The sequence below is a fragment of the Panicum virgatum genome, chromosome 9N (genome assembly GCF_016808335.1).
Source record: "Panicum virgatum strain AP13 chromosome 9N, P.virgatum_v5, whole genome shotgun sequence".
NCBI lineage: Eukaryota > Viridiplantae > Streptophyta > Magnoliopsida > Poales > Poaceae > Panicum > Panicum virgatum.
Genome location: NC_053153.1, coordinates 52,863,303 through 52,877,614, shown reverse-complemented (window position 1 = coordinate 52,877,614; position 14,312 = coordinate 52,863,303). Strand labels below are relative to the sequence as shown.

Below are 14,312 nucleotides of genomic sequence, written 5' to 3'. Positions count from 1 at the left end.
TATCCCGCCGAATCACTATGTCAAAATCCCTAATTGCAGACACGGATAGAAGGTCATTGGAGACGAAATTCTTTTCTGTCGGCAAATTTGTGTCACTGATTTAGTGTCATTGGAGATGCGATTTTACGCGTCTGCATTAACAATCATTGGAGATGCGGTTTTACGCGTCTGCAATAACTGTCATTGGAGAAGCGCTTTTACCCAGACGCGACTCTGGTAATGCTTATTCGAGACGCTTTTTTATCAACACGCGTCTCCTTTAAATAAAAATGGAGACACCAGTATTACTCAGACGTGATTCTAATGAATTGATTAGAGACGCATTTTAGCATAGACACGTCTCCATTAAACAAATAGCCAAGACGCGTTTATGTATAGATGTGTCTGTTTTTTTTTTTGCTCACAGGTTTAGCAGCTAGCACAGGTCATTGGCAAAACATGCATTAGCACAGATACACATCATCATCATCATACATAGTACAAGAACAGCACATGTTCATTATCATCTTGCACAAGATCAAACTTAATACATACACAAGAACATAATATGGTTTCATATCTTGCAGGTTTCATATCCTGCATGCCCTTGGTTCATCTTTCATAGTACAATTGACATTTTTTGTTCAAACGTAATTAAGACCTGGATTGTCGCAGTGAAACTCTCCATTCGGGTTGATCACCTGGGATATTATGAAGGAGGCAATCCTTTCTCGAATCTTGACCATTACATATTGGTCGATGGGATTTGTCAAAGCTTCAAAATCCTATGTATTTCAGTAAAAAAAAATTTAGAACAAGGCACAAATAAAGCAGAAGGATAAAATTGATTTGTACATGCAGAATTTAAATGGAGAACAAAAAATTATTGAGAAAAGTTTATTTGTACTAAAGAATTATCCAGTCCTAGTATTTCCATAGCTTCTAGCATGTGATTTGCTGTGTAGGAACCACAGGTATTACTAGCAGATTGCTGGTGGCACAAGCAACAATTAGACAGAAATACAAATATTAATTTATTGGAGAATGAACAAGTCAATGCACAGAAATCACCAAGACACTTAATCCCTTATATACGTTTGGTCTTAACAGGCACTTACTGGAAACTTGGAGACATGTGTCATGCTCTTACTTCCCTTCCCCCTGACTGGGTATGAATGAAGTGCCCTACAAGCATGGAAATTGAAAATTGTTTATGCTCAGTTATTCATCACTGTTCAAAGTTTACTTATAAAATATGGTGATGGTTAGGAACAAAGTACTCACTCATCAATTACTTCTTTCAACAAGGTATGATCACGTGCCTTGGACCTGAGTGAATCGAAGCACAAAACCTTGCTCCACTTTGGAATAATTACCACTAAAATCCAGTGGCCACCGGGGTTATGTGGAAACATAATTATCTCCTTCTTAGCATAATGATTGAGGGCCTTTCCCAAATAATCCACCACATAAAATTTGTTAGATGTTATGTTTGACAGGGACATTAGCTCAGGATCAAGAAAGCCCACAGGCATGGCCTTTGACTTAGTTTCTTGAAGCAGAGATCTAAGAAAATAAAACCAATGTCAAGCAAACATACAAAATGAAGTAAAACTATACATTACCCTAACTAGTGCTATATGCAGGTGTCACAGATAGAAGAGGAATTGAAACTTACAATGTGAAACAGCGCAGAAGTGACACATCCAATGCATCTAACACAGAACCACGGTCCACGGGGTTAGGGTTAAGCAAATTAGTTTGCCAAAATTGAAGGTACAACTTGCCCCCCTCCAATTAACCCCAGACTAGCAGAGAGAGAAGGAATGGTGCCACTGACCTATATCAGCACCTTGATAAAGTAGTTGGTGGCTGGCTGCTCTATGCCGCCGCCATGGACACCTCCACCCGTGAGCTACACTCCGCGTGGTGGCCTACGCCCGCGAGCAGCCCTGCGGCGGCGACATAGTGCTCAGCTCGATCTTGGACGCCTGCGCCTCCGCGTGAGATGGAGCACTGTCTTCATGCTCGATGGAGGAGAAGGGCGAGGGCGGCGCTTCCTAGTAGGCCTGCTTATGGCTACCTGCCTACCGGCGGTGGTCACAGCAGGGAGGAGAGGGCCCAGATCCGGTCGGGTGCAAGAGGAGAGGCGGGCGGGATGGGAGGGAAGGAGCGGCACACCCCACTGAACCCTAGCTCTTTTGGGCCTCGCCGGCCCACGGAAATAGCAAAAATAGAAAGAAAAAAGGTCCCTCTTTTGGGACTCGAACTCGCGACCCCAGACTTAAGACAGCGCTGCCAAACCATTGAACTAAGCTAGAATTTCATTTCAGTATCGATGTATAATTTTATCTAACAATATTAGAAAGCTGCTGCGCCATAGAAAAAAAATTTGTCCTTCTGACCATAGTGTTTTCAGATCATCCACCAATGGTCTCATATACACGTCGATATCAACGCCTGGCTGATGCGGACCTGAGATGATCATTGACATCATCATGTATTTTCTCTTGTTGCAAAGCCAAGGCGGAAGATTGTAGATCAACACTAACACTGGCCAGACACTGTGTGAGCTACTCATCTGACCGAATGGATTCATCCCATCTGTTCTTAATCCAAATCGAAGATTCCTTGGATCATCAGCAAATTGACCATATTTGTGATTAATGATGTGCCACTATATCGAATCTGCTAGGTGTCGTATGTAATCATCCTGCTTCCGGCCCTCCATGTGCCAACGCAACAGCTGCACGTCCTTTCTTGATGCAAACAAACGCCTCAAAGCGAGGAATCAAAGGGAAATACCAGGCCACCTTTTGAGGAGCTCCATGCCTCCTTACCTCATCACCACCAGCATTTCTTTGCTTATATCGAGACATTTGATACTTTGGGCATTCGGTGTCGTTAGCATGGTCGCCACGAAATAGAATGCAATCATTCTTACAAGCATGTATCTTCTCGCCCTCCAATCCCAAAGGGCAAATGATTTGCTTGGCCTCGTAGGTTGTCTTAGGTATCTCATTCTCTTCTAGCAACATGTCCCTTAGCAGGTCCACCAAAGCCTTGAAACCCCGATCAGTCATATGGTGGGTTGCCTTCAGTTGGAGAAGTTTGAGTGATGCGAAGAGTTTCGTGTACTTCCCTTTGCAGCCCGGATAGAGTGGTGTCTTCATGTTTGTCACCAACTTTTTCAGTTTCTCGAACTCCAAAATAGTATGCCCATCATACCCCATGGCATCACGCACCATCTCCTCCAATTGATCAGCGACATGGACATAGTTGTCACCGATTTGTATTAGGTCATCTTCACTAAGATCATTCCCAACAGCTTGATTGTCAGAGTGTACTTCCTCCTCATCTTGACAAGCATAAAATTTTCCAGATTGTTCGTTACAAGCGGTTTCTTGATGCATACGGTCGGCCTCAAGGTCTCGAACATTACAACTTTCTTCTCCATGCATATTCCAACAAATGTAGTCATCCATGAAACCTCGAATGATCAAATGGGCATGGACATGAACTGAACTTGAGAATTGTATGTCATTCTCACAGTCAACACATGGACAACTTATGGCGGACTTGACCTGCTTCAACTTATCTGTCTCTGCTGCATCTATGAATGACTTCAAACCAGTCAAGTACTCACCACATGTGCGGTTCTTAGGGTACATCCATGTCCGGTCTGCCATCTACATATTCGAGCATGATAAAATTAAAAAATTTCATGAAGCTGTGCATAAATAAAGAATACAAGTATCAATGGAGTTATGCATGAATTTCAAAATCTCACCTTCGGGGCTAGCTATGCAGCTAGTGACAAAGCCGTGGAGATGTGCGGCGGAAGGTGATGCAAACAAGTTAATGGCTGCAGAAGACTACAAAAACAAAATAATAAAATATCCTCATCAAATTGAATATATTCAATATATACAATTATATGTACATATTAAGACATAATGTAAAGGAAAAAGTCCAAATTACTACCCTGAACTATGACCAAAGTCCAAATAACCCCCTAAACTATGTTTTAGTTTATTTTACCCCCTAAACTATATCATTTGGTACAATTTACCCCTTGATGGAATTTCTCTTTTTTGTTTCTCCACACACAAGTGAAATCTTAAGTTGGTTTTTTACAGGATGATAGCGGACATCATAACATATTTTAGAAAAAATATATTATCATTTTTTCATCATTATTTGATAGAGTAGGATATTTACTAATAAATTCATTCTTGAAATTCAAATTATATAAAACATATTGATTAAAAATTCATAATACATTTTATTAAAATGCATTGTGATATGCACTACCACCATGCAAAATTTTAAATTAAGATTCAACTTATATATGGTGGAATAAAAAGAACAAATTTCATTAAGGGGTAAAATGAACCAAATGACATAGTTTAAGGGGTAAAACGAACCAAAACATAGTTTAGGGGGTTATTCAGACTTTGGTTATACTTGAGGGGAGTAATTTGGACTTTTTCCTAATGTAAATTTGAACTATTTGTGCATGAATGAACAATTAAAAAAGTCACCTTTTTGGCCGGGGAGGAGAGACCAGCATGATGATCGTCAAGTCAGCCGAGGGAGTGAGCGAGTGGATGCAGATCATGAGGATGCAGTGGACGGTCATCGTCCCCTAATTGGACGACGCCGCAGAGGACGAGATGTAGAGCTCCCGCAGCGACCAAACGACGACGACCGAGCGCGCGCGGCGAGCTGCTGCCAGGCCGCCCGCAATGACGACAGTGTGATGCAGTGATGCGCGGCGGGCACTGATGCACGGGAGGGTCCAACATTGGTGGGAGGCCCCCGGCGGTGGTGGCGCGGCCAGCCGGCCGCCGGGGAGTACGTGTACGAGCGCGGCGCGCACGGGGGTCGCGCACGGGGCCGGGGCTGGCTACCTAGGCGCGATCGATCGAGCAAGACGAGGCATCAGTAGCGTAGGGCGTGGGTATACGGTGCTCTGGTAGGTCACCGGCCGGCCAACTGGTCGTCGGCCGTGCCCGGCACGGCCAGTCGATCGCCGGCTCGCCAAAAAGCAGAGCGGACATGAACTCCAACTGGAAGAGGGCGAGTGAAGACAGGGCTTCTCAAAACGCGTTTACATATGTATCCTTTTGCAGACTCGTTTTGGTTAAAACGCGTCTACAATTAACATGTATCGGATAAATAATCGTTGGAGACGCGTTTTAAATACACGTGTCTCCTATACTCTGCATAAAGCAGACACGGTTCGTTGCTCCGCGTCTCTAATACATCATAGACGCGTTTTCTGATGACGCGTCTGGGATAAGTTATCATTGGAGACGCGTTTTGTTTTTCTAAAGCCTGAAAGAACGTGGTGGAGACGTTTTAGATCGAAACGTCTGAAAATTCATTTTGGAGATGAGTTCTAATATTTGCGTCTCAAAATATAGTGTCTTCTTTGATTGTTTTTTACATAGTGAATGCCTCGCGACGAATGCGTGTCCGCCGGCCGCCCACAATGCAAAACACGGAAAAATGAACTACGCGAGCTAGAATTGCGAACGCAGCCTCCGAGCCGCTTACACGTATAAGCGCCGTGTGATTGACACCCACCGTCCCAAATAGGGTCAAAGCTTGTCTCCCACATAACCTCTTCGATTAAATGTGTTAGCGGAGAGACCATGGGAGAGAGAAGTAGATGCAGAGGGATGAAAGAGTGGCACCTAGTGAGCATGTCATATCAGCGCTAGCTGCCCACGTGGACGGGTATGAACCTGCGGTGAACGACTTAAAATGTTTATGGATTCAGAAATGTATTTTTGGAGTTGATGAACTTATATGACACACCCTTACAAGTTGATGGATCTCTAATGCATTTTACTTATAGATTTTATGACCTTACCAGGCAGTCAAATACTACTTTCGTCCTAAAAAAATAAGTCATCCTAAAAAATTTAGAACAAATTAACAAGAAGGTGAAATGACCATATTTGCTCATATTTATTACCTATATTTAGCACTAATTGATTCTTGCATCCACATACACTTTCTAAATAGAGCAAGATGACTTGTTTTCTGAGATAAATTTTGAATCCTAGAATGACTTGTTTTTGGAACGGATGGAGTATGCATTAAAACAACACCGTGATGCGATGTAACCAAGGCTCACTGATCAAGTCTGCACTAAAATGCTTAGGTAGCGAGATTTACTATACCATGTGGTGCCATGGAGTAATTTCTTCTCGCCGGAGGTCTCATTGTGCGCGGCCGTGCAAGTTAATTTCTTATTCAACTCGCAGCGAGCACTACTATAAAAAAAACTTAACTGAGATGGGCAAAGTGATTAACGGAGGCGGTTTTCGCAACCGCCTCAGATCAAAGGTCAAAGTAAATAACCTATTTTCTAAGGCGGTCGTGTGCCTGTCTCAATTAATCAAATAAAAAAATTTAAAAAAAAAGAAGAAGCCCGCCGATGAGCCGAGCTCATCGGCTGTACTCCTCCGCCGCCGTCATCACCTTCGGTGCCACGTGCAGGAGGGGAGGGAAGGGCGGCCGCACTGGGCCCGCACCACCGCGCCGCCGAGCCCGCCGCTCGCCGCTGGATCCACCGCCGAGCCCGCTGCTCGCCGCTCCGTGCGCTGGATCCACCACCAAACCCACGCCGCCGCGCCACCAAGGCCGCCGCTCGTTGCTCCACTAGGCCGCCGAGCCCGCGCTGCTGCGGCCGCTCGCGTGGAGGAGAGGAGGGGAGGGGCGGCGAGGGTGGAGGAGAGGAGGGACGGCGCTCGGTTTGAGAGAGTGGGAGAGGGAGGAGAGGAATGGAACAGGAGCGAGTAACCCTAAGTATTAACAGAGGCGGTCATTGGGCTCGGTCTATTAATAGAGGTGGACTTTTATAAGTTGACTGCCTCTTAAAATAGGAGTATTAGTAGAGACAGTTATTTTTATACCCGCCTCAGAGGTGATAAAAAAAGATCGTAGTAAATTAAGAAAGAGAGAGTGTGTGAGAGAGAGACCAATACGGCAATACTCCGCATTGAGTAGTAGTACTCGTACCCGCTTGGACTCGTATACGCCCATAGGGCCATAGGCCAAGCCCATACATGCTTGAACTCTTGGCGGTTAAACGACACGAGACATGCCACATCCGTGCAAAAAGGCACGCATGCAGAGTGACCGCACTCGAGACCTGATTAGGCAACGTGCCTGTACCAGCAAAAAGTCCTTGACATGCATCGATCAAGCATCTCAACATGATCGCAATTGTTGCTGTGCTGTACTCGCAAGTATCAATACGAGGTTTCAGGGCTACTAGCACTACCGGAAAACCGATAGTTGCTGAGTGTCTGGGTCTTTGCCGAGTGCCAGACCACGGGCACACGGCAAATATGTGGTTTGCCGAGTGTCAGGCCGCGGACACTCGGCAAAAATCTGGCACACGGCATGCCCGGGCGTTGCCAAATGCAGACCTTCGGCAAATCAAAACACTTGGCAACGTGGCTCCTTTGCCGAGTGCTGGTCGGGCGGCACTCGGCAAAGCCTGAGCACGTGCCCAGCACGCGCGCCCGCCGTGCACCACCCGTCAGGGGGGCTGATGGCGTCAACTTTTTGCCGAGTGCCTCCAGCTGGCACTCGGCAAAGGTGAAATACTGCCGAGTGTCTCTGGCACTCGGCAATCCGTGTGCCAGATTTTTTGGTGCGTACCTTAAATTAACCAATGGCCTATGTGTGCTAGCTAATGCTCCGGCCGGCATTATATAATTAAACGTACGTCAGGTACATCGATCGTGGCTATGAACGAAACCATCCGAGGTCGAGCCGCCGGCCGGGCTCATAACCCGCCGCCGCCGCCGTTGGCGCCAGCGCCTCGCCGTCGGGCACCTTGGCGAACCGGCCCTTGACGCGCGGCCGCATCTCGGCGTAGGCCTTGCGCGAGGCGTACCGGATCTGCTTCTCGTAGCGCCTCCGCTTCCGCTTCTCCTTGTACCGCATCACCTTCGCCTCCCGGTCCATCGCTGGGTCCCCGCCGCCGCCGCTGAAGCTCCCGTTCCCCGTCGCAGCGACCTCGCCCGGGACGACGACGGAGCTCGCCGCGTCAGTGAACGTGCTCCCGCCGCAGAAGGGCATCTGAAAAAGTTAATGATAGGGCGTGCCAAAAATAAGGATCCGAGCCATGCATGTCACCTTCGCCATTTGATCCGGCCCAAAACAAATTGGATAATGCAAGCAAGCAAGGCATGCGCGATGTATAAACATTTTTTTCCCAGTTTCACAAATTATCTACCGGGGTAGTTTGGATCCAGAGGCTAAACTTATCATGCCACGTCAAAAAGAATCTTAGTATTTATAAGTTTTAAATAAAGTCTAACTATAAACTAACTGCAGAACTCTGGGGCTAAACTTCGAGATGAATCTAATGAGGTATATTAATCCATGATTAGTGAATGGTTACGGTAGAATCACTGTAGCAAAATATGGATTAATTTGGCTCATTAGATTCATCTCGCAAATTAGCACCCATCCGTGCAAAAGGTTTTATAAACAGATTTTATTTAATACTCATAAATGATAAGATTTTTTTTGATGTGACAAAGGCTAAAAAGAAGTCCCGAAAAAACAGGGTCTAGATTAATAACTGATAGTTCGGTCGGGGCGAATCCTTGTCAACAGAAAAACTACTATGCATGCTAGCACTCAGTAGTATGACACCGAAATAATATAATGATCATATATATAGTTGGGGATCAATAATGTACATCCATACCACATGAAATGAGAATAATTGAGCTGAGCTGTTGCCCGGCCAGCCTTGTGTTCAGGACTAGTCGTGAGCATGTTGATGGACAGATAGCGATGGTAAAAAGAAAGAAAATTGCATTTGGCTAGGACTTGTGGTTATCAACAGATGGCGATATATACATATACATACTAAGAAAAGAAGTTGCATTTGGTCCGGGGATCTTGTTCCAGTTTCATTCATGTGTGCATTATATAGACCCAATTAAATTTCAGTTCTCATATATTCTTTGCGATTGCCTTCTCTATCTGCCTACTATTTTTTTAAGGAAAATCTGCCAACTAAAATTAACATGGTTTGAAAATTCAAAGAATTTAGCGGGAAATTTTACAAGGAGGTTTTGTGCAATTTTTGTGGAGCTCAATTGTAGAAAGTATACTAGTTTGATAATGTGACTGGCTGACTGCTTTATCCTGGAGGAAAATTAGAGACAAAAAGGAACAGCAAGACAGATGTGTTACTTGATGGTGCACTGTTTTGGACTAGCTCCTAACAAGTTGGAGTGATGGTCTCTGACGGACCACAAAATTGACGGCTTTGGACGTTTTCACCACTTTGAATCTGTACCAAACAGATCGATAGATACTCATGTAAAGACATGTACCAAATTAAGCTAGCGAGATTAGGCGTAGTTCCGTTTCCCCCCTCAAGTGATTAACACTGCAGATAATGAATCAAGAAAAATCCGCAAGAAGGGCGATTGCACTAAGAATGATGCATGTAGATAGTCGATACTGAAATGGCCGAGGGCGCTTCAAGGATCTCAATCGCATGCCCAGTCCAGCAGCTTGAAATTAGAGGGGATCAGGGGAGAGATGGGACCGAACCACTCACGATTGTGGCGCTGGACGTCGCCGGGTTGCTGCCGCCGCCGCCGCCGAGCCCCATCCCGGCCTCCAGGACCGCCGCGGCGGCCGCCTCGCCGCCCCGGCTCAGCGGCACGTCAAACGTGAGGCCGTGTCCCGGCATCTGGCCGTACTGCACGTGCGCGTACCCGTCGAACAGCGGCGGCGCCCTCCGCTGCTCGGCCTCGGCCACCCCGTTTCCGACCGCGGCCGCCGCCGGCCCGCGCTGCAGGTGGGGCGCAGGGTCGTTGAACAGCCACGTCACGCTCTCGTGGTCCTCGTCGTGGCCGAAGAACTGGAACTCATGCAGCCCCGCCGCCGCTGCGCCTCCGCCGACGACGGCGCCGTGCTCCTCCTCCGCCGCCTGGTGCCACATCCCCGGGAACCCGCGGTTGAGGTCGGCGACAGCGACCCCGCACCGCCCGCCGCCGATCCCGTGCCCATGGCACGCGCACTCCGCCAGGCCACCGCACACGCGGCGCCCGACGCCCGACGCCGACGCCGACATCCCACGTACGACGTCGCCGCACGCGCGTATGAGCTTGCTCTCTTGACTCCTCTTCCTCCTCCCACCACTCCCACCCTATGTGGTCTGTGAGCTCCCTCTACCTCCCCACTTGTTTGCTTCTGCGTGCTGGCTCACTCGCTTCGCTCATACGCGTGCCCTGCGCGGCCGGCCGGGCTGGTGTGTGGAGGAGAAGTCAGAAGAGAGGGGGGATGGAGAGCTAGGGCGGGTCTGTGGAGGAGAAGTCAGAATAAGTGCGCGCGCGGCGAGGTGCGGGCCGGCCCGGCCGGGTGCGGCCAATGGAAGTGGAGCAAGTGATATGAGATGGGAGGGTTTCTTATAGGGGTGCCAGTTGGTAAATTTTAGGTGCCCCAAACTTTAGATTTGTAAAATTTTGAATTAAAAAGGGTTGGAAGTGCATCTAAGAGTCACCCATTTGCACTCCTAGTTTCTTACGTGGAGGATCTGGAGCCACCTTTCTCGTCTCTCTGAGTGGTTCTTTTGGCGATTCCCTATTGGGCGCCCCCTGCCAGGCAATAGATCTAGGTTGGATGATTCTGTGCAAACATGTTTCTTTCTTTCTTTCTTCAATTCCTTTCTTTCTTCAATGGATCGATTATTTTTGGTTGTTGTGCTCTACTGTACTGTTGGAGCCATCAGTAAATTAGTACTATAATAATCTTCTTTGAACTAACTTTTGCACCCAAACTAGCTACAAAACGTCTTTTTTTTAAGTGTATGTGTTTTTCTTTTCAAAATCTGCTACAATGGCATATTAATGAAATCTAATCAGGTAGTAAGTGGTTTCCCTCAAAAAAAATCAGGTAGAAATGCTAAGTTATGGGAAGCCAGTCATCGTGATTGCTTATTAGGTTATTACTCACAACACAAGATACCTAGTTTGAGTTTTGTCTTAATTTGAAGTAGGAAGTAACAAAAGGCAGTTTTGGGTCCACACATATATCCTTGATGGCGTTTTGCTCATTTCGCATTTAAATTTCTTGGGTTGGATCGATTTTGTTGGTGCGCGAAGAATAATCATGTGAATCATGCTGCTACCCGGGTCGCTGTCTTGGATGTTCCAAAAGGCGCAAATGGAAATACGGGTCCATTTCATATCCACTCATGGAGAAAAGGCTTGGACGCAGGAGATCCACGTTTGACTGCAAGGATATGGGGCCGCATGTGTGATCGGCGTTCTTCCTAGCTAGCTCCACGCACTAGAGCTCCAGCTGCATCCAACGGCGGTCCTAATCGCAAATGGATGGAGATACTGTTAGTGATGCCACGACCATGATACTATATATACTGAACAGAATTAATACAGGTTTGACTATAGATTAGCAAGATCGATACATCGTCATCATCATCGCAAGCAAGTTTGATTCTGATGGGAGAACATATCCATCTAACATCTCCTAACTTATTAGAGCATCCCCAGCAGATTACTCATTTCTATTCCTAATATTAAAAAAATATTTTTTTGATAATAGAAGGTGCTTCAACACATTATCAATTTCATCTCCAATATCAATTTTTTTTTGTGATTACCAAAACATATCTCTCTCTTACTCAAATCCAAATGTAGGGGGATTTTACCATATTCTTTGAGTAATAGCACTGGCTACAAAAATGTAAAAAGATATTATTGGTGATGGTAAGGAAATACATAGAGTATGAAGGATGAGTAATCTGTTGAAAATGTTCTTAGGCTTCTATAGTAGTGTTTGCATGATGCCTATGTAGACAAATCCATGTGAGTAGTCACAAATACATGCTTCTGAGGATACGTGTTTCCACTCGCTTAACCTAGCTACAAACGGGCTATGTGTGGCCAACAAGTTGCGTACTGCCATGCTATGCACTAAGACAGTGACTGTCTGTGGCGTCACTGATCGAGTACCACGCATAGCAGGAACGGACACAGGAGCATGTAAAATGTACAGGATGAGCCATACCGTTCGGTGCTACATTTGTGGCTGTAATTAGGTCAAGAGGCAAGCTACGTTCTCTTTCAAGAAAAATAAAAAGTATTTATATTAGCATCATTCCAGGATGGCGAGAAGGGACAAGTTTAAATTGCACTCAGAATAAATATGCTTTTATGCATGGTCTGATGGAATACTAGTCTTATATTGATTAACTCATGTTAGCTAGTACTCCCTTTAATTCATAATACGTACTATGGTTTTAGCCTTCTCAATTATTCTCAAAATACATCATGCCATCTGAGAATCTACAAGGCATTTTCCCATCTTTTCTTCCTTTTATTTCTTGGCCTCTAAATAAATGCTATCATCTCACAATTACATGACGCATCTCTTTTCAATATAGTACTCCCTCACTTCTCAATTACAGTTCACTTTATCTCATTTCTTATGAGTGAAACTTTTCTAACTTTGACTGAGTTTATTATAAAAGATATCAATATTTACAGCATCCAATTAGTTTTATCCAATCTACCATGAAATATATTTTTGATAGTACATTCATTTGGTACTCTAGATACTAATTGTTTTTTTTTAAACTCCGTCAAAGCTGGAGCAGTTCTTTTTTAAAACTAACAAGACAGGAGAGCCATTGATTATGTTTAAAAAAATAAAATAAAACCCAGATTGGATACAATAAAGAGCTAATCCAGCAGTTTGACTTGTAACAAATCTAGGAGTCTAAACTGTACTTTAGAATGACAGGAGTCGTATAAACGATTGGCGACGAAGTTATTTGACCAACTTTATTAGTCATTGTGTACGGCTCTAGAACGGCGTAAGTTTCGTTTTTTTTAAAAAACCCATAATATATACTAGCTAGTATGTGATCTAGCTAGATCAGAGTGAGTATTTGATTGCTGAATTGTATATACGGCAGACTCCCATTATTTGTGATGTGTAATGTGGGAACGTTAGGATCATGCTAAGCAGCGGATGAAACACAAGCCATGCGTGCGCACGCACAGACGCGTGTCGCGCGCCAGAGCACCGCGTGCTGGACGCGCACGGCCGACAAGTGTCCGTCGCGCGGCAGCGGAGACGAGACGGAGTTGGATTGCTTCTCGATTCAGCCAGCATTGAGACCAGGCGCCTTTCCGGCGTCACGCAAGGCGAGGTTACGCAAGGTCAGTGGAGGCGCGCGCGGCTGCGACGTCCGTGGCTGTGGAGATTCACGACGTCGGCGTCGGCCAGCGCCTCAGCGAGCCTGTGGCGGAGGGCGGGCGAGAGCTACGGCACTGCCCCCGCCCGTTCTTTTCCGAGACGACGATGGCGCACGCCTCGCTAGCTAGCTTGCACCAGGCGGGAGCGGGATCGCCCTCAGGGATTAAAGGAGAGGAGTTGCCCAACGGCGCACGATTGATCGTAAAAGGGATGACTCACTCAAGTCTCAAGTCCACGATTTCTACCGTAAGCAATGCAGTCAAGGCAATCGTCAGATGATCGGCAGTAGCTACCCTCGCTCGGCCGGCCGGTCTTGTTCCCCTATCTTCCCGGGCGGCCGTGTTGCATCCACAAACCTCCCACTGGCTGGGTAACTACGTCCGCGTCGTTGTCAAGGCAGCGGCGTGTGAACCGCATCGAAAGGATCGGAGGGTGGGCGGGGCGAGCAGGAGGAGCCGGTCGAAAGGAATGGCCGCGACCCGGCGACTTTTCCGTCGCGGGCTCGTTTCAACAGCAACCTCTCTGTCGCTTCGCGCATCCAGGGGTGGCACGCGCGCCATGCCCTGCGACGATGATCCTTCGGGCTCGGCAGCTCTGCTCGGCTTGTGCTGCGTGCGCTGCGGCTGCGCTCCCCCCACCGGCCGGAGCGCCGGGCAAAGCGAGGGGGCGAAAGCAGAGCGCATATTCGCTTTTGGCGACGCGGACGGAGAGCGACGAGGGTACAGAGAAAAGCCCCCCCCCCCCGCACCAGGGAGCCCCGGGACCGGCCGACGCCGCATCTCGCATCGCATCGTGGGATGCGTGGCCGGCGGATCAGTTCCCTGGCCCGTGTCGCGCCACCGCGCCGCGGATCAGCACACGGAGCAAACCTGTTGATCCACTGGTGCTTGACGGCAACTGGCCTCATCCACATGCATGCATGCTCCGATCCGCCGGCCGCGGCCAGAGCCGCCGCCTAGGTAGCTGCTGTACCTAGGTACTAGCGCCCAATGTGCGCCGTACTGAACACCGAGCATGCACCAGCTTGCCGCTGCCGTACGGAAACGGAGGGCTAC

General features: G+C 47.1%; 3 protein-coding genes across 3 annotated transcripts; all 3 read right to left on the bottom strand.

The window, feature by feature from the left end:
* Positions 1–469: 469 nt before the first annotated feature.
* On the bottom strand, positions 470–1,898 carry LOC120688198. The gene is made up of 4 exons (XM_039970386.1): positions 1,658–1,898; positions 1,264–1,545; positions 1,098–1,164; positions 470–764 (listed from the first exon to the last, which is right to left on the bottom strand). The coding sequence occupies exons 2-4, from the start codon at positions 1,512–1,514 to the stop codon at positions 624–626; spliced, it is 459 nt and encodes a 152-aa protein (XP_039826320.1). The 5' UTR covers positions 1,515–1,545; positions 1,658–1,898; the 3' UTR covers positions 470–623.
* A 62-nt stretch (positions 1,899–1,960) lies between these two features.
* On the bottom strand, positions 1,961–4,784 carry LOC120688197. Its single transcript, XM_039970385.1, has 3 exons — positions 4,524–4,784; positions 3,770–3,854; positions 1,961–3,668 (listed from the first exon to the last, which is right to left on the bottom strand). The coding sequence occupies exon 3, from the start codon at positions 3,666–3,668 to the stop codon at positions 2,688–2,690; it is 981 nt and encodes a 326-aa protein (XP_039826319.1). The 5' UTR covers positions 3,770–3,854; positions 4,524–4,784; the 3' UTR covers positions 1,961–2,687.
* Positions 4,785–7,165: 2,381 nt separating this feature from the next.
* On the bottom strand, positions 7,166–10,427 carry LOC120688196 (transcription factor GHD7-like). The gene is made up of 2 exons (XM_039970384.1): positions 9,590–10,427; positions 7,166–8,085 (listed from the first exon to the last, which is right to left on the bottom strand). Exons 1-2 carry the CDS (start codon positions 10,106–10,108, stop codon positions 7,750–7,752), a joined length of 855 nt encoding a protein of 284 aa, XP_039826318.1. The 5' UTR covers positions 10,109–10,427; the 3' UTR covers positions 7,166–7,749.
* Between the last annotated feature and the right edge of the window lie 3,885 nt (positions 10,428–14,312).